Genomic DNA, 19513 nt, shown 5'->3' with positions numbered 1-19513 from the left:
CAGTCTCAAGGGCATGGAGGAGATTCCAGAAGACAGGCAGTTACTCTGGGAGAGCTGGACAGGGCCCCTTGTAGAAGGTCCTTAACCCATCAGCAGGAACCACTGGTATCTGCTCCTTTGGGCAAGGGGGAACAGGATGAGCACTGCCGGAGCCCACAAAAAGGCCTCCAGCAGGCAGGCCACTGGTGTGAATGTCTCTGACCAAACAATCAGAAACAAACTTCATGAGGGTGGCCTGAGGGCCCGACGCCCTCTAGTGGGTCCCATGGAACTCGATTGGCATTTGCCATAAAATACCAGAATTGGAAGGTCCACCACTGGCACCCTGTGCTTTTCACAGATGAGAGCAGGTTCACCTTGAGCACATGTGACAGACGTGAAAGGGTCTGGAGAAGCCATGGAAAACGTTATGCTGCCTGTAACACTGTTCAGCATGACCATTTTGGTGGTGGGTCAGTGATGATCTGGGAGGGACGCGCAGACATCTACAGGCTAGACAACGGAACCTTGACTGCCATTAGGTATCGGGATGAAATCCTTGGAGCCATTGTCAGACCCTATGCTGATGCAGTGGCCCCTGGGTTCCTCCTGGTGCATGACAATCATGTGGCGAGAGGATGAAGGAATTGATACCATTGACTGGCCCCCACACTCCCTCGCCTGACCTCAATCCAATAGAACACCTCTGGGTGGGACATTATGATTCGGTCCATCTGACGCCTCCGCCTGTCCAGGAGCTCAGTGATGCCCTGGTCCAGATCTAGGAGGAGATCCCCCAGGACACCATCCGTCGTCTCATTAGGACGTTGTCAGACATGCATACAAGCCCAAGGGGGCCACACAAACTACTGAGGACGATTTAGAGTTGCTGCAATGAAATTTCGGCAGAATAGACTTGCCTGCCTGCCACATCATTGTTTCACTTTGATTTTCGGGGGGTCTTGCTAGTACATGCTAGTACATATGACAAGCTATCAGAGATTGACCGTGGTGAAAAAGTGAAGCAAGTCAAGGAGAGCTTAGCCACCCAGCAGCGGTTCTTTACACGGGCCCAGGATTCAAATGAAAACAACACCAAAGCTAGCTATGAAGTGGCTATGTTAATTGCTAAACATGGAAAACCTTTTACAGCAAGATGAGTTTGTTAAAGACTGTGGCATGAAAATAGCAGAACACATTTGCCCTGAAAAGAAGAAAGACTTTGACACATTTGCCTCGCTTGTTATAACGTGACCACATGGTAATACCCAAACTATTCTGAAGCGATGTTTGTAGTGTTTTGTGTGTTTTGTATCTCACACCGTCATACACCTTTATCGTAAGAGCATCCCTTATCTACGATGGAGCGTTCGAGCAGAAGAAAAATATGAAGCTGGTTTTAAATTAAAAGTCATTGAAGTAGCAAAAGAAATTGGTAACTGTGCTGCTGCAACAAAATTCAATGCGTCTGAGAAACTGATGAGAGATTGGAGGAGGCAAGAAGATGTTAAAAAAAAATTAGGTGACACATTTTTGAACGGGTGCATGAGACGGAATCTGATTTTATGATCGATTTTTAGGGTTTCAAGACCCAACTTATTCGTTAGCATAAACGGTATATATTATCTGAAATTGGAAAAAAATTAATTCTCACTTAGAGGATTTGTACAAAACTTTTTCAAAACCTGGCAGGATCTCATCAATAACATTTTAGAATAAGCATTTACATTGAGGAAGCAGATTCTCTTCCCTTTATTTATTTATTTATTTTTCCCACTATTAAAGTTTTACTCTGTTGGCCTAGTTCTCTTTCTCGGGTTGATTTGATTCAGACCCACTTTTTTAAAACTTGACTTGTTTGTATGGTATGTGATTTGATTTTAATAAATTCAATAAAAGGTTTAAAAAAAAAGAAGAAGAAGAAGATAAGGGAGATGATGTAGAGGAACACAGCATGCCACGGTACAAAGGAAGAGTGAACATGACTCAGAGCTGTGGCCTGTTTCAGTATAGCTGAACTTTACGAGGTGCTTCCCGCGGCCATAAAAGAGAGAAGGTGATTCTTCTGAAAGTTTGACTGTAGATCATTCATTGTTAAGTAAACGCGCCCGTTATTGGACTTTATTTTCATTCAGGTTAGTAGTGCGTCTCGTCTCGGTCGTTCCATCTTGGTGCTCACTACACGGTTATCCTTGATAACCTTTCCTCCCTTTCTTATTCCGCTCACATAAATCACATTAAGAAACTTTCTTACTTTCACCTCCATCACATATCCCGTGTTCTCTCCTTCCTCTCCTTTTCTAATGCTGAGAAACTTGTCCATGCTTTTATCACATCCCACATCGATTATTGTAAACTCGCTGTTGGCAGGTGCCCCTTCTAATCTTATATCTCAGCTCCAGCTTATTCAAAACTCGACTGCAAGAGTCCTTACAAGGACCAGCAGCAGCGAGCACATCACACCCATCCTGCTCCGCCTTCACTGGCTCCCTGTGTCTTACAGAATCGAATATAAAATCCTACTAATAACCTACAAAGCCATAAACGACCTCGCACCAAACTACATCAGTGACCTTCTCCATCACTATGTGCCTGTCCACCCACTAAGGTCCTCTGATTCTGGAAATCTTGTTGTGCCCCACACTAATCTACACTCCATGGGTGACAGGGCCTTCAGCTGTATAGCGCCCAGACTCTGGAATGACCTACCGAAATTAATCAGGTCAGCTGACTCCATGAATTCTTTTAAAAAGCAACTCAAAACTCATCTGTTCAGTTTGGCTTTTAGCTCTACTTGACTTTACTACCCTTCTCTCAGTTTACCTTTATGTCAAGATGCTCATGTAACCTGTATGTGTGTGTGTGTGCTGTGCCATTAGTCATGTTGTCTGTTCGGCTTTTTTCTCTGAATTTATCTTCTTTATTTATTTATCTGGCTTGTACAATGCTATATACTGTATACCCTGCCGTTCTATCTTAAACTCTGTGAAGTGCCTTGAGCATGGGAAAGGCGCTATATAAATAAAATGTATTATTATTATTATTGATGTTACAGGCAGCTTAGCACAGTATCCTACCTTATTATGTTTCCCTTCTTTAAATATTATTACTACTTGACCCCAATTTCTGGAGAGACCTGACAATATCTGGCCACCAACGGAAAAAGGGTCCGAATGAGTTTCTGATGGGGCAATAAGCTGAGGCTGACACGATGGACTGGCCTGAGATTCCCTCACTCTCAGCCTGCTCAGGCCAGAGCAGGGCATTGTGGGCCATGTGCGCAAAGCCACATAACGTCAAGTTATGCCGCCCCTCCCTCTTACTACTTCTTTGTTGAAGTGTTGTGATGCTTGGCTCATCACGGAAACCCTGAGGTGAAAAGAAGATGGCATGAAAGATAAACTGGCCGATGCAAATTAATGAGAAATTGGAGTCACGCACTTAACCGGAAGAGCAAACAGAGAAGCAGGAGATGAATGCCAGAGACTGAGCAGCAGGCCAAGAGAAACAATGAACTCCTCCATACATACAAACACGTACTGTATATGGAGAGAGACTCCCATCTCTAGGCTTGTGCATTTAGATTTGTTTGTGCAGCTAAACATAGGCACATCTATAGAAACACAATCACCCAGACACTCACACACACACACAGATGTGAGCGGTGCACAAAGACACACGTATGCTCGGATGCCTTTGGCGTGATGCGGCGTGTCTGGGGTCCATGATGGTGCAGGGTTTTTGAAAAAAGAATGTGGCTCGGGCTCTGCGGGTGTAGGTGTGTGCTAGTCGGAGAGCTGTGCGGCCCCAGAGTGTTTCACGGGGGAATTGGCTGCTTGCCCGTTCAGGTGCGAGTGGTATCAATACAGCCATTCCTCATTGACACTCCATGGATCATTATAGAAAGCACCTACACTCACAAGGACAAGAAGGTTTTGAGATCAAAAACAAGGGGAGTGATGGGAATGGAAAAAATCAATTCAGAAAAGAGAGAGAGGCAGAAGTGGTGGAGAGGAGGTGTGGTGGCTGGGGAGACCCCTGAGGGAGCGAGAGGAATGGCTTTCCAGGGGGAGTTTGCTTATGTTGAGCATTAGAAGGTGGCCGAGGACTCCAAGGATCGCCCTGTGGTGGTGGAACAATGGAGTCGGTCTCCAAGTGTCCCAACAACTACCGGCTAAGGTGGTTGAGGAGAGAGCCAAAAGGGGATGAACCGTGTGTCTCAGCCTGCTGCAAGATTCAGAAGATGACGAGGGGAGATGTTGTAGAGAGCACTGGTGCACAAGAAGACATTAAGCCGTTTCTGATTATTCTTTCATTCTTGATTTAAACATATGAAGTATAGAGGGATCTATTGATTGGTTTTTAACTTCCACAAATCCAGTGTTTTTATAGAATATTATGTAGTGGAGATCTGCACAGCAATTTTTGAACATGGATTGTGTGAACACCTGGGGCATCCCATTCAGCGAGACACAATCACATATAAGTTCAGGCACTTTGATGCACACTTAAAGACTCTGGCAAACTTCAAGAAACATCACTTAGATCAGGGGTCCCCAACTCTGGTGCTGGAGGGCACCAGTGGCTGCAGGTTTTCATTCTAACCATCCATCCATCCATTTTCCAACCCGCTGAATCCGAACACAGGGTCATGGGGGTCTGCTGGAGCCAATCCCAGCCAACACAGGGCACAAGGCAGGAACCAATCCCGGGCAGGGTGCCAACCCACCGCAGTTTTCATACTAACCCTTTTCTTAATTAGTGACCTGTTTTTGCATGCTAATTAACTTCTTTTGAATTAGGGGGCTTCATCCCCTGCTCACTTCGCTCGCCAACCCCCTGTGCCAGTGCTACACACTAGCCTCTTTGCAGTTCTGTTGCTTATGTATGGGGATGCAGTTGTACAATTTAAACAGATTTTATTTTCATTTGAAGTGTTGCATTTGCATTAACAAGACATATAGCTGCCCGTGATTGCATTTCTTTTCTTTCTCTCTATTAAATAAAACAACTTTTCCAAATGTTAGGCTCTGAGATTTGTTAATTGTCTTTGCAAAAGCTATTCTAACGGGAAACTCTTAATGTTTTAATACGAATGGCATATCAAGATCTCCTTTGTTGTCTAATGTTATCCCCTGAAGATGTATTACATCACCACCAACTGTTTCAGCATAGTCTATTGATACACATTTAACCAATCTGCCATGTTACCAATCGACATTTTCGGCGTAAATTCGTTTGACTTCCTTGTTTCTCGATGCTATGATTGCCCATGTACTCAGTTCTTCTGTTGATAACCCTTCGTGATGAACTTCTTCAATAAGATTTGGACAGAATACATCTTCTTTAATTGGGAACTTAAAGTGAGGAAAACGCTGAGAGCTCAGGAAGTGTGTCTGACAAAAGCATTCAGGGTGAGAGGTGAGAGGACCGTGGTCTTGTTTGAAAATGATTGATAGAAGGGCGTGACTTGAAAGAATCTCGTGGCAATATTCTCGTCTCACAGGACTTGAAAAAATCTGAACCAAAAAGTCTTGTCTTCTAAAAAGTCTCACCGCGTTAAAAGATTTTTTTAATATAACAGAGAGATTTATTTTAATTGACTTGTTTTTTAAGGTTTGTTCCCCTGAATTTCTTCATTTCTTTCCTTAAATGGCACCCAGACAGAAATGAACTATGAAGTGCGTGAGCCAACAGAAAACCAGCTAAGTCAGGGCATCAAACTCCAACCAATTTCACTCCAACCAGATGCTTAATTAGGTGCAGAGTCTTGTCGTTAATTTAAACCCATTCTTTAATTCCAGGGCTTGTTGCTGCTCTCATTGTGCAATAGCAGCCATTTCTGAAATTGTTAATTTGCTCTTTCTAACAGCACACTGTTCAAATATTCTGTGGACCTGAGCAGATCAGCATTCCTGAGACCTTCGTCTTTCTTTATTTTCAGATATTGTATGATGGACACCAGTTGTTTTGGCTCATTTTGTATCTCATTATTGTTTGGCTGCTAATTAAGGAAAATGAAACAATTAGGGGGTCTGAGTCTTCAAGAGCAAAACAATTAAAATGAATTCAAGAGAAGTTAATTAGGAGCAAAAACAGATCACTAATTAAGAAAAGGGTTAGAATGAAAACCTGCAGCCACGGTGGTCCTCCAGGACCCGAGTTGGGGAACCCAGACGTAGATATACAAAAGAAGGATCCGTTCCCCACACATATTCACAAACACATACATACACACACACACAGACAAAGGCAGAGGCAAAAAGATATGCACAGACTAAAATATGTGCACTAACACACACTCACAGGAGTGACACACTGGCTCTAATGCAGGCACATACAATGCCCTCCATTAAATGTGTCATCTGGAAGCAGGTCCCCCACACCTCCAGCTCCTTTCTGAAGATCAAGTGGCAGGCAATTTGAGTTTATTTAAAATCTGTGATCTCTGGTATGTCACGTGTTGAGCTTAGCCAGTGAGGTGCAAACTACTCCTGAGGCTGTGAGACACTACAAGTTCATGCAGCTTCACTTCCCGGTTGGCAGCAATACCTGGAACTGTTTACTGAAAGCAATAGATTTTGAAGAATGATTCGTGCTGCACCAATGAAAATTCTTTGGACTGTACAGAGAATACCTCATTTCCCCTTGATAGCACCCTCTACCTAATGACCTCTGTAACAGTAGACACACAAATCAAAAGCAGCAGAGCAACATTTTTAGAAAGACAGACCACAACAATAGGCCCTTCTAAAACCGGCCAATCAGATGAGAGCAAATTCATGCAGGAACGCTGACACTGCTGGGCACTGCGCTTGCCAGACACCAGGCCAGGTGGTATACAGCACCTCTGATAGGCAGATGCATATTGCACATGGTACCTCGAGGGGAACCAATAAACGAGAGCAGTCTAAGGGTGCTGGCAGGTGAGGAGAGCCGACAATCAAAGAGGACATGGGATGGACAAGCTGAATTTCCCGCTGCCTTGGCCACACAGTACGTTTTATCTATTGTGGAAGAAAAAGTAGACTTAGGGGTCACATCGTCATTTGCTCATAAAATGGGATTTCCACATTAAAGTACAGCATCTACCTTAGAAGTACTGTAGTATAAAAGTGTCATTAAATGTCAGGAATGTGTTCAAGCATTTCAGGAAAGTGAACAACAGAGAAGACGTTACTGGGTGATGGTTCAAGAAGTTGGCTGACTATCACGTACACAGTAACACTTGATACAGTTTTCCATAAAAGAATGAGAGCTGACCATAAGAGATAATTAAGAACAAGTGTGCCACCTCATGTCTTGTCAACCACAAAGAGTAAATGTCAGATGAATATGTAAGCATTTAAGTCAGTCAGTCATTATCCTATGTATCCTAACACAGGGTAACGGGGGTCTGCTGGAGCCAATCTCAGCTAACACAGGGCGTAAGGCAGTAACAAATCCCTGGGCAGGGTGCCAGCCCACTGCAGGGCACACACACACCAAGAACAATTTAGGATCACCAATGCACCTAACCTGCATGTCTTTGGGCTGAGGGAGGAAACCCACACAGACACGGGGAGAACATGCAAACTCCACGCAGGGAGGACCCGGGAAGTGAACCCAGGTCTCCTTACTGCAAGGCAACAGTGCTACCACCGCACCACCGTACCGCCCTAGTACACATCAGCCCTCTGGTACTTTGTTCAACAAAGGGGTAATAATATAATAAGAGAGCCTAAAAAGATGGAGAAGGGGATCGGGTGGGATCTGGTGGGACTAACACGTCAAAAAGTAAAGAGTGAGGAAAGGAGGCCCAGCAGAAGGTCACATCCACACATTTGCATTTATTCACTTAGCAGAGGCTAATGGAAGAGGTCAACATAATCGAGTAAATATCAGTCTGGGGGACTGTTCTGGAATAAGTGTGACACAACATTGACCGTCACAAGTTACCAAGCTGGCTACATTTGGATCCTGTTATTGCCAAAAGGGATCCAACTCTGTTGGGTCCCTTGAGCAAGGCCCTTAACCTGAAAATTGGTCGAGGGGCACTGTACAATGACTGACCCTGCACTCTGACTCGCAAAGGTCAAGCAAAAAGACATTTTCCCCTTGGAGATTGAAAATAAGTATATCATCATCATCATTTCCTTAGTTACAAAACCCTATCAAAGCCGTCATGAATTAGACAGACATTCACAGAACAAGACAGTCCTCAAACACTTCTTAAACACACAGATGGAGTCAGCAGTTCAGCAAGAGATGGACAGCTCCTTCTACCAGCTAAGAGCTACACACGAAAAGAGCGTGGATTGAGATTTCATGGCACACAGAGCCTGGCATCACCAGACCTGAGTGTTTGAGGAGGAGCATAGGACCACACAAGTGTCTCCATATTAAATGGTGCCAACCCACTGACTACTCTGTAGGCAAGCATCAAGGACCGGAACTTAACAAGTGCTACTACAGGGAGCCAATCTGGCAACCTGAAAAGAGGAGGCACATGTGCCCACCTCAGCTGGCTGAATAGCAGACGTGCTGCTGCATTTTGAACCATCTGAAGCAGCTTGGGTGACAGATGCTGTTACTCCTGCCAGTAGTCCAGACATGACTAAGACCAAACCCTGGAGCAGGACTTGTGCTGCCTCCTCCACCAGATATGGCATTGTCTAGTGGATGCTATAGAGAGGGATTCTCCAAGACCAAGTAACAGTTGCAATGTGGTCAGTGAAAGACAGTTGGTCACTGATCACCACCCCAAGGTTGCGTACTGACTTGGTAGGTGTTTGTAATAATGAGCCGAACTGGACAAAGATTGGGTGTTGAATGCAGTAGAAGAATGAGATGGGATAACAAGGAGGTCCGTTTTTGCCAGTTTGAGGTGGAGATGGTAATCCTTCATCCATGTTGAGATATCAGTGAGACATGGCAAGATTTTAACCTGGATGGAATGACAGGTACAGCTGCGTATCATTGGCATAGCACTGATATGAGAAGCCAAGAGACCGGATGATAGGGCCTAATGAGGGTGGTGCAGAGAGATGAGGAGAGGACCCAGCACTGATCCTTGGGGCACCACTGTGCTTGCCTGGCACACATCTGTAGCATCTCTCCTAGCCAAGACACTTGGTAGAATGTGCACATGACGTAGGTCTCGGACCTTTTAGATCCCCGTTTAGGAAAGCAAACCCCTCAATATGCAATTTGCGATGCTTGGAGAAGACAGCATGGCATGAAAATCAGAGTTAGTTCCATTGGCATTGTGACATGCAGGCTGTGTGTCCCTGTAAGAAAGTGACACATAGCTTTGGGCATTTCAGAAACTGACTGATGGGACTCATTATGCAAATTATGTCTGACATAACACCTGCGGATTTCACCTCTGCCTAACTCCCTGTAATGTGAACTTGCGGTGAGGATAATGGCGTGGAGATATGGGGCCGACTCATATTACAGGATTACACCTTTTCTGCCTACCACTGCTCTGCTCTTTTTTGGATTCCTAATCACACTGGGCAACTTAAAGTTCAGGGCTCAATTGGAACGTTTAACTGTCAAGAAATAAGACGTAAACTCCGATTCAAGTGTTTGATGTGTGAACCCAACGTAACGTGTACTCTCAGTGTGCAGTATCAGGCCTCAAAGCAAAGCTCACAGGACCCCCCTTGGTGTTCTGATGATGTAGCGCCTTCCCTTCAGTTGCATCATAAACCTTGTACAGTCAGTAAATATTGGTGACATATCAAACTGTTTTTTCTCTGCCCAGTTCCCCACCTTTATTTTACAGCCTGCCCACTGCCCACTGTGAAATTGCCCCCAATAATGCTTACCGTTTTCCAGGTATCCGGATCTCGATGATAATCTTCTTCGCCCTCCCATGTTGGGTAATATTTAAAGTTTTCAGGCATTAATGGCTTCTTTTTGGTCCTCTTGACATTTTTTGTTGTTGCCATCTGAGGGCTCCTCTGGGTCCTGCTGACCTCCAATTTGCTGTCTGGACTATGAACGTTGACATCCTTGGCACCAAAGGACATCTTTTTTTGTATTTCATTGCACCTGTTGATAGATGAAATGCTGACAGTTTACACTGAAGGAGGCTACGACCATTCGGAAGGGAGACATACAGTTTGGCAGACCCCTGCACTCATCACATCGAGTAACGTCCTTTGGGTTAGAGTGAATGACACCTCAAACTCGGTCACCCTACTGTGGAGCACAGGCATCTCTGCCATGGTGCAGTTGTGCAAAACTAAAGATCTCACCTCGATGATTTCATGTATTGTTAAAATGTTTGTAACAAACTCAACTTAATTGGTGCTTCTCAACGTTCCATGGGATGCTCAGTGCCGTTTCATTTGGCAGTATGTGAATTTTTCTTTGCTGCCACTGGTCTAATTTTAGGTTGCTCGGACCCTTAGTGTTCTCTCCATACCTTTGTGAACGTGCAATTGGAACTGTTCAGCTTAAATGTTAGAGCTCCCTTAAAATGACCCATTGGTTTTATTTTTTTTTGTGATGCAACGTAAAGCATACATGAATTTGTACATCTCTGGTTTGGAGTAGTCATCATCATTATCATAAATCACGCCAGCTCCTTATATACAATGCAATTTATCACTTTTGTCCAATGAATGAAAATTGAAATGAATGACTGTTAATTTGTATTTCTGCTTTCGATATTGAATATTGTATATTGAGATAGCTTGTCATACACGTGTGCATAGGGGACAGCTGAACGGCTGTAGTGAATGTAATTCATACCACCGCTTCAGGGGTTGGCACTGTACAATAATGACTTTTTCTCTTCCTCCCTCAATAGACCGGATGATTGATGGCTATAACACCTCTGATGTCAATTCTGGTGTCTGTCCACCTGGACTGAAAACTGGAAGATCCACCATTTTTGTCAGTCTTATCCTGAACTTGTGTCTGCCACAATTATTAAATGTTTTTTTTTTCTTTATTTTGCAAATCAATTATATGGGGTGACCAGGCTGGCACTCCATCTCTTTATCGTTGTTTTCTCCTTTCTCTTAAAATCTTTTCATTCTTTCTTCTGATGGCACTACTGTATGACAGTCCTGTATGTTGATTGATCTTCCTTTTGTGTTATTTATTTGGCTGGCATTTTGTTATCACTGGCACTGGTAGCAAAATGACTGAGTTCCCATGACACTCTAATTTTCCTGCTAACATATCCTTGTTGCCATCTTACACCTCACACTGCTTGTTTGTGATTACACTCAACACCACCTGCACTCATATTTCCCCAACTCTGTGAGCCGAGCTGATCCAAGCCAGGATCTTCCTGTTATGGGCACGCAAGGTACCAGAGAATTACTGTGAGTGGAAACTGACCAGGAGATAAACAGAAGGCAAGAAATCATAGTCAAAGGACAAAGAGAGGGTGAAAATACCCGAGTCAGGCAGAAATCGAGCAACCAGCTAAGACAAAGGCGAAGATCAAAACCAAAGAAACAAACCTAATGCTAGGGCCTGCTTGTAGCAGAAACTAACTGACACTAAAGCAAAACAAGAAGAATTTTTATTCCATAGAGAATGTAAACACCACCATACTTATAGATATGTTTCCTGTGACATCTTCTATGCAATGATTGCAATCATGCAACCAGCAAGCTGTCAAATAAATAAAGAAATAAAGATGGCAATAAAAAAACAGCATTTGGGTTTCAAACTCAAATGCAAAATAAACCTCAGAATAGGATTAATTCTTTTAATAATAATTCTTTGCATTTATATAGTGCTTTTCTCACTACTCAAAGCGCTCAGCATTTGCAGGTTAAGGACCTTGCTGAAGGGCCCAGCAGACCAGAGTCCCTATTGGCGTTTACGGGATTCGAACCGGCAACCTTCCGATTGCCAGTGCAGATCCCTTGCCTCAGAAGCACCACTCCGCTACACAATTCTACACAATGAAACCCCAAATACCACAAGATTACATACAAAGATCTGTGTAAACACTACAGCTTCCCAAAACTGCCGGTGGCCAAACACCAGTGGATTTACACAGGTGGTGCTGTTAAAGAGCTCAGTCATCAGCCACTCACACGGGACGGCTCCGCCCATTCTGACAGTCGCTCTCTCTCTCTCTCCATCTCCCTCCTTCTATCTCCCTTTCTCTCTCTCTCTCCCCTTTCTCTCTCTCTCCATCTCCCCTTTCTCTCTCTCTGTCTCTCTTTCTCCCCTCTCTCTCTCCCCTATCTCTCTCTCTCTCCCTCTCTCTCTCCTTCCCCCCCTCTCTCTCTGTCTCTCTCCATCCCCTCTCTCTCTCTCTCTCTCTCTCTCCATCCCCTCTCTCTCTCTCTCTCTCTCTCTCTCTCTCCATCTCCCCCTTTCTCTCTCTCTCTGTCTTTCTCTCTCTCCCCTCTCTTTCTCCCCCCTTTCTCTCTCTCTCTTTCTCCCCTTTCTCTCTCTCCCTCTCTCTCTCTCCATCTCCCCCTTTCTCTCTCTGTCTCTCTCTCCCCTCTCTCTTTCTCTCTCTCCATCTCCCCATTTCTCTCTCTCTCCCCTTTCTTTCTCTCTCTCTCTCTCTCTCTCCCCATCTCCCTCCTTCTATCTCTCTTTCTCTCTCTCTCCATTTCCCCTCTTTTTCTCTCCCTCTCCTCCTTTCTCTCTCTCCCTCCCCTTTTTTCTCTCCCCCTTTTTCTCTTCCCCTTTCTCTCTCTCTCTCATTCTCTCTACTCCTCTCTCTTCCTCCCCCTTTCTCTCTCTCTCTCTCTCTCATTCTCTCTTCTCCTCTCTCTCTCCCTCCCCCTTTTTCTCTCCCCCTTTCTCTCTCTCTCTCCATCTCCCCCTTTCTCTCTCCCCTTTCTCTCTCATCTCTCTCTCTCCATTTCCCTCCTTCTATCTCTCTTTCTCTCTCTCTCCTTCTCCCTCTCCTCCTTTCTCTCTCCCTCCCCTCTCTCTTTCCCTCCTCTCTCTTTCTCTCGCTCTCCCAGGTCTGAGTTGCCCTGCCAGTATTTTCAGATCTAATGCCCTGCTTATTGAGTGCTCAGCTTTACTTCACGAGTTTCATAAAAAATGCTGTGCTATAAATTGCTATCAAAATGATTTAATAGTTGAATGTTCCACAGGAAAATAAATTGAGTTTTCACATTTAAATGATGGGCATGAAGATGCTTATGGCACACCTTCACTGTCCAGGTGAACATGGTTTCCCTTCATGCGCTGCTCTGATTTTCTGGAAGCATTTCTTTAACAATATTTTAGCAAAAAAGTGTGTGCGTTTTCCTCATTGTGAGCACACGACAGGATTAGGTGATGAGAGTAATGTGAGATTTTTTTCATGGACATTTTCATATTGTTTGCTGTGGCCTGGTGTCGCTCACCACAGACAGCCATTCTATCAGAAACTTTCTTATCTTTTTTCTTCATAAAAGCATGAGACTAAAAAATATTCCTAGTCGTCATTGCAAACTGCATGGAGCAAGCAACAGATAAACTTTTTGAACCTTCCTGATTTGACTCGCTCACTCATCCTGTACATACAAAGTCATACTTGAAAGACATACTGCATGGAATAAAGGTCTCCATAAATAAGGTGGTCTCAATGTTTTTCTTATTTAGAGAAGCACACGTGAAGACGCTGGGGAGGACAAGTGAAGCCCAACCACCTGCTGCTGCTTCAGGACAACCACTTTCAGAACCGTCACATGGGGGACCTCAATGTGGATAAAGAGGCTCAGGCGGTTCATCTAAAAATGAACTAACTGGGAAATTGCTCTTCATAATCCAGCTTGGATGTTTTCCAAAAAATGCAAAATCAGATATTCATTTTCTGAATGATTTGTTCAAAAGATATGCATGACAATACATCCATAGCACAACACCTTACTGTTGAACATTTGAAGAACAAACATATAAAAGCAACACCTTCAGATAAACTTTAAGTCAACTTCTGTTTGCGTTTCTCATAGGGTCTGTTTAGAAATTCACCCGAGGCTCTCCCTCCCATCTTAATTAAAGTCAAGAAGTTTACTCATACATAGCGCTCTTCATTGAACAGTGACTCAGAGCTCTCGTACAAATATATTCATGTAAACCACGACAGAAAAGTACAAACACTCATTCCATTAATACACGCACATGTACTACACTTATTTAAATCAACGACCACATATCGTCTATTGACATTCAATGGCTTAAAGAGTCCAATAGAGCTGTAGGTGGCATCTGGAAAATGAAATGCATTGCGGTTACCAATTATCATTATTATCAGTCCATCCATGTTGTAAACCCGCTTACCAAGGGGAAGGTTAGAAGGAAGCTACAGCTCATCCCAGCAAGAACTGGGCATAAGGGTGTCACTGGACAGGGCGCCAGGCGAACACACATTAGGGGTCAATTCAGCCTCACCAAGCCACCTGACCTGCATGTCTGTGGACTGTGTGAGGAAACCCACCCAGACAGTGGAGAACACGCAACTGCCACAGAGAGAGACACTACATGATAGATAGATAGATAGATAGATAGATAGATAGATAGATAGATAGATAGATAGATAGATAGATAGATAGATAGATAGATAGATAGATAGATAGATAGATAGATAGATTTTAATTTTAGCGTAGTAGGCAAGATAGATGGATAGATTGATTTTAATTTTAGCGTAGTAGGCAAGATAGATAGATAGATAGATTTTAATTTTAGCGTAGTAGGCAAGATAGATAGATAGATAGATAGATAGATAGATAGATAGATAGATAGATAGATAGATAGATAGATAGATAGATAGATAGATAGATAGATAGATAGATAACATCGGGGCCACAGGTGTGGGACTTCAGGACTCAGACCTGTTGGGCTCCGTGGCCACCACCCGGAGGAGCTACATGGCTTAACGAACCTCTGTGGACTGGAATGCAGCCACACCAGGAAGTGCAGCCTAATTAGGCCAATTACCACCTGGAGCACTTCCGGGAGTGCTACAAAAAGAGCCTGCAGCCACTACTCAAGGGCCAGAGTCGGTAGGTGGAGGATGAAACTAGATAGGAGAAGGAGAAGGAGAAGGAGGAGTGGTGGTCCCAGAAAAGTGTTTTGTGTTGCCTTAAAGTGCTTTTGGGACTGTGTGTTGCCTGTGGGGTTCACGGGGAAGATGTGTCCCACAGGTGAAGACAAATAAAAGTTCTTAGTGTTTTACACGTGCCTCAGTGTGAGTCTGTGTCTGGTTGGGGTGCTATATAGCGTCCATATCACAATAGATAGATAGATAGATAGATAGATAGATAGATAGATAGATAGATAGATAGATAGATAGATAGATAGATAGATGAATGCAGCAGCGACTTCAGTGTCAGTCCCGCTAATTAATAAATAATCAATTAAATAACCAGAACACCTAGAAAAGCACATTGAAAATTAGGTTGAAAATACTGTTAACGACTTAAACTACATATTCCCCTTATATTACATTTTAATAAAAATCTAGCAAACTTAATTTGTACTTTCTACATTGACTCCAAAACACAGAAACTGGGAAGTAACGACTCACTTAATTAGGCTAAGAGTCCAATGAGAAACGGAAGCTTGATGGAACAAAAACCTACAGCCACAGTGAGGACCAAGTTTGGGAACTCAACGTTCTTGTTAAAGTCACCTAAGGGTTTTTCTTAATTAGCTATTGTTTGAACTCCAGTTGTATGTGCCTACGTAAGCAAACCATTTCCACGTGAATCATAGAAAAAGTTTAGAAAAACTTTAGTAGAACACACCGACTAAACACGGTGTAGCTAAATAACTGGGTGGAGTGAATTTAAAAAAGAAAAGTTTATCTAAACAATCATTCACTAGGACAGCATTTTTTCACTTAAGAAATATATCAAAAGTTAGAGCTCTTATAACATTGAAAGATGCTGAGAAATTAGTTCACGCTTTTGTTTTCAGTCCACTAGATTACTGTAATGCACTCCTCTCAAGACTACCCAAAAAAGACATCAATCAATTGCAACTACCCTGTAGTGCAGAATGCAGGTGCTAGAATCTTAACTCGGAAAAGAAAATCCGAGCACATCTCTCCAGTTGTGATGTCACTACACTGGTTACTTGTGTCATTCAGAATTGACTTTAAAATACTGCTCATGGTCTACAAAGCCTTAAATAATCTCGCCCCATCTTATATATTGGAATTTCTGACACCTTATATTCCAAATTGTAACTTTCGATCTTCAAATGAGTGTCCGCTTAGAATTCCAAGAGCTAAACTAAAAAGAAGTGGTGAGGTAGGTGGCCTTCTGCTGTTATACACCTAAAATCTGGAATAGCCTGCCAATAGAAATTTGCCAGGCTAATACAGTGGAACACTTCAAAAAACTGCTAAAAACACATTACTTTAACATGGCTTTCTCATAACTTCATTTTAGTTTAATCCTGATGCTCTGCATATTCAATTAATTATCATTACTATTCATGGTGGCTCCAAAATCCATACTAACCCCTACTCTTTCTTCTGTTCTTTTTCCAGTTCTCTGTGGTGGTGATCTGCGCTACCACCACCACCTGATCAAAGCACCATGATGTCCCTACATAGATAGATTAAAGGCCAGAAGTCCATGTGACCGTCATCATCAAGTCCTTCCATAAGAACCCTGAATACCAGGAGGACTGATTGAGGTCATTTATGTTAGGTAGAATGCCAAGAGGGGGCCGGGTGGTCTCGTGGTCTAAGAACCCCTGCAGATTTTATTTTTTCTCCAGCCATTTGGAGTTTTTTTGTTTTGTCTGTCCTCCCTGGCCATCGGACCTTACTTTTACTCTATGTTAATTAGTGTTCTCTTATTTTAATTCTTACTTTGTCTTTTCATCATGTAAAGCACTTTGAGCTACATTATTTGTATGAAAATGTGCTATATAAATAAATGTTGTTGTTCAGATGTTGCTTTACTGACATGAGTCCTGTTGCTTTAACGCAATATAATTAATTGAACAGAACGTGGAACATTTTCATTCATTTTACATAAATGTATTATGTTGTTTCAGCATAGCTTGATTAAGTTTAACAAACACATTTAAATAATTTTTGATTAAAAAAACTGATGTACTTTTTATTCTCAATCTCAAAATCTCTTTTTTTTTCTTGAAATCGCGTTTGGATTTTTTTCCCCTTTGAAAATCTTGCAGAGGTGAATGATGCGCTGGATGGAAGATTCCATCAGGAGAACACGGAGAGAAGGTGTCATGGATGACATGGATGAATCGTGCCGGACCAGAAAAAAGTGGACAATGACATATAGTAGTCACTAAACGTAAAAAAAAACTATAGAGAAGTGGCATCCCAGAATACATATTTGGTAAATTGATTTAGAACAGCTGCGGTGGGTTGGCACCCTGCCCGGGATTGGTTCCTACCTTGTGCCCTGTGTTGGCTGGGATTGGCTCCAGCAGACCCCCGTGACCCTGTGTTCGGATTCAGCGGGTTGGAAAATGGATGGATGGATGGATTTAGAACAGTATTGTGAAGTCGAATAAATTGTGCAATTTGTTCAATTTAAATTAAATTTCTTTTCAGTTTTACAATTTAATATGACATGATGGAAACTTTGTAGTTTTGTTTTTATTGTATTCATGAATGCAAATAAAAATAACAATTCGCAATGAAAACAACGTCTTCATCTTCGAGGCGGTGTCATTTTTCAAATCGATCGGGCGGTTTGAAAACTCCGGGCGCCGGCGGGTTTACACCTCCACTACAGCACAGCGCCGCCGGCTCCAGTTAGGCAGCGCTTTCCCTCGAGTTTTGATTAAGGTAATATCCAAAATATATCGTCATTAATTTTTTAAAAATGATAAATAATACAGCATTACGCGTGGAATTAAGACCTTTATTTATTTCGGCGCCTGCGGCGAACTCATCAGCCGCTCCCGCTTGTCTTGAGAACAGGTTAGGCGACATCGGGCTTCTTCTTCTACACTCTCGAAGTGCCAATGTGGTTCTACTGAAAGAAGTCACAGGCAAACCAGGAGTCATCTTAAATAAGGTTTCAGAAGGTTTAGATTTGAACCAGACTCCATAAACAACTGCGAACAGATGATAACAGATTTGTGAAACACCTCAGCGCGTTTCTGCATTTGGAGGGACTCACAGGTCGAGTTGGGGGTTTCTTGATTTGTCAGTATCCGGCTATATAAATTAAAGATTTCTATTTAATGATTGTTTTTTAAATTTTACGTGCAAAGAACGCTTCCCTTAATGGAATGTTTCTTTATCAAGCAATAGATCCGCACAACTCCTTCAAGTGCCATTAAAAAACCAGAAAAAGTAAGAATGTCGCGATCCGTTTACACACGCGCCGATACCGAAGATGACACCGCACCGGCAGGGTCGTCTTAACAGCATTATAGACCCCCGGGAAAAGCAAGGCACTGGGGCCTACACACCCACTTAGCAAGTCACAACATACATAGATTAGCATGGGGGCCCATATATGCTCCTGGGGTCCCCGAGCAACTGCCCAGCAGGCCCATGCGTTAAGTCGGACCTGTGACACATGGCGACACTAAAAGCATTGGGACAGCCGCAGCAATGCAACACCAGAGCTTCAGAGACATCAAGACGTTAAAGGAACGGGGGCTGCTGACCACATAAGTGGGCTGTAAACGCACAATAAAGGTAGAACGAAGTCCTGGAAACATAAAACACAATTTTATAATGTATAGTTAAAAGGATACGGTGATTGTTCTCGAAACTAAAACTAGTTTGATTTTAATATGTTCTAATAATAAGTCTACTGTGAATTGTTGAGCTGTGCGGTGACTGAACTCATAAACACCCGTCATACCGGCGTTCTAACTTCCCGTTAGACGTTTTCTTCTTTAGAGGCGAAACTGTGTGTGTGTGTGTGTGTGTGTGTGTGTGTGTGTGTGTGTGGGTGTGTGTGTTATCTTTCTTTCGCTTCCTCTTTTTTAACACTATGCAGCTTTAAAGTCAACGGTCGGATTAAAGTCATGCAAAGAGCCGTGATCAGCTGAGTGGTAAAGGGTCAGGTATTTCTTTTTTTATTTTCTGCAACTCACCTTAAATTCTGTTGGCATATTCGAATCGTGCCCGTCCAGTAGAAATAGCCCATACAACATGCCACTGTGACTGCGACTGACACAAGAAAGAATTTGCTTTTAAGCTTCATACTGGAAATCCTACAGGTGTGACCATTTGGGTGATTTGCTGCGCTGACGGAACTGCCTTTTGATTTTCACGCAACCCTTTGTTTTATACAGTGGGTGGGAGGCCGTAGCCACTCTACACCTGCGTCAGGTGCATCGGGCAGGCAGAACAGGTTAGGAGGCGCAGGTTAACTCCTTCATCTCGTGGAGTGTGTGAGGCGACGTGGAAACGACGAGCAGGCAAGTTATGGGAGACAACGTGCCTAGCATTCTCAGAGAGCGAAATAGAGCAGAGCCGAGTTAGACTCCATAGTGCCTGGAAATTAACGCGAATTGACAAGAAGAAGGCGGCTCAGCTTAGTGCGTGAAAGAAAGAAAGAAAGAAAGAAAGAAAGAAAGAAAGAAAGAAAGAAAGAAAGAAAGAAAGTTTTGA

At 43.1% G+C, this 19513-nt stretch overlaps 1 protein-coding gene across 1 annotated transcript in view; it reads right to left on the bottom strand.

Moving 5' to 3' along the window:
• LOC114664542 (alpha-N-acetylgalactosaminide alpha-2,6-sialyltransferase 1-like) overlaps positions 1-19170 on the bottom strand; it is a 33105-nt gene extending 13935 nt beyond the window's left edge. Inside the window, exons 1-2 of the mRNA XM_028818703.2 lie at positions 18994-19170; positions 9795-10020 (exon numbers count right to left, since the gene is read on the bottom strand). Coding sequence (XP_028674536.1) covers positions 9795-10020; positions 18994-19103 — 336 coding nt within the window. The 5' untranslated portion in view covers positions 19104-19170. The remainder of the gene's footprint in view (positions 1-9794; positions 10021-18993) is intronic.
• Positions 19171-19513: the final 343 nt, after the last annotated feature.

The sequence above is a fragment of the Erpetoichthys calabaricus genome, chromosome 14 (assembly GCF_900747795.2).
Source record: "Erpetoichthys calabaricus chromosome 14, fErpCal1.3, whole genome shotgun sequence".
Taxonomy (NCBI): domain Eukaryota; kingdom Metazoa; phylum Chordata; class Cladistia; order Polypteriformes; family Polypteridae; genus Erpetoichthys; species Erpetoichthys calabaricus.
Note: the sequence above shows the minus strand (reverse complement) of the source record. Positions and strands in the feature narration are given on the sequence as shown.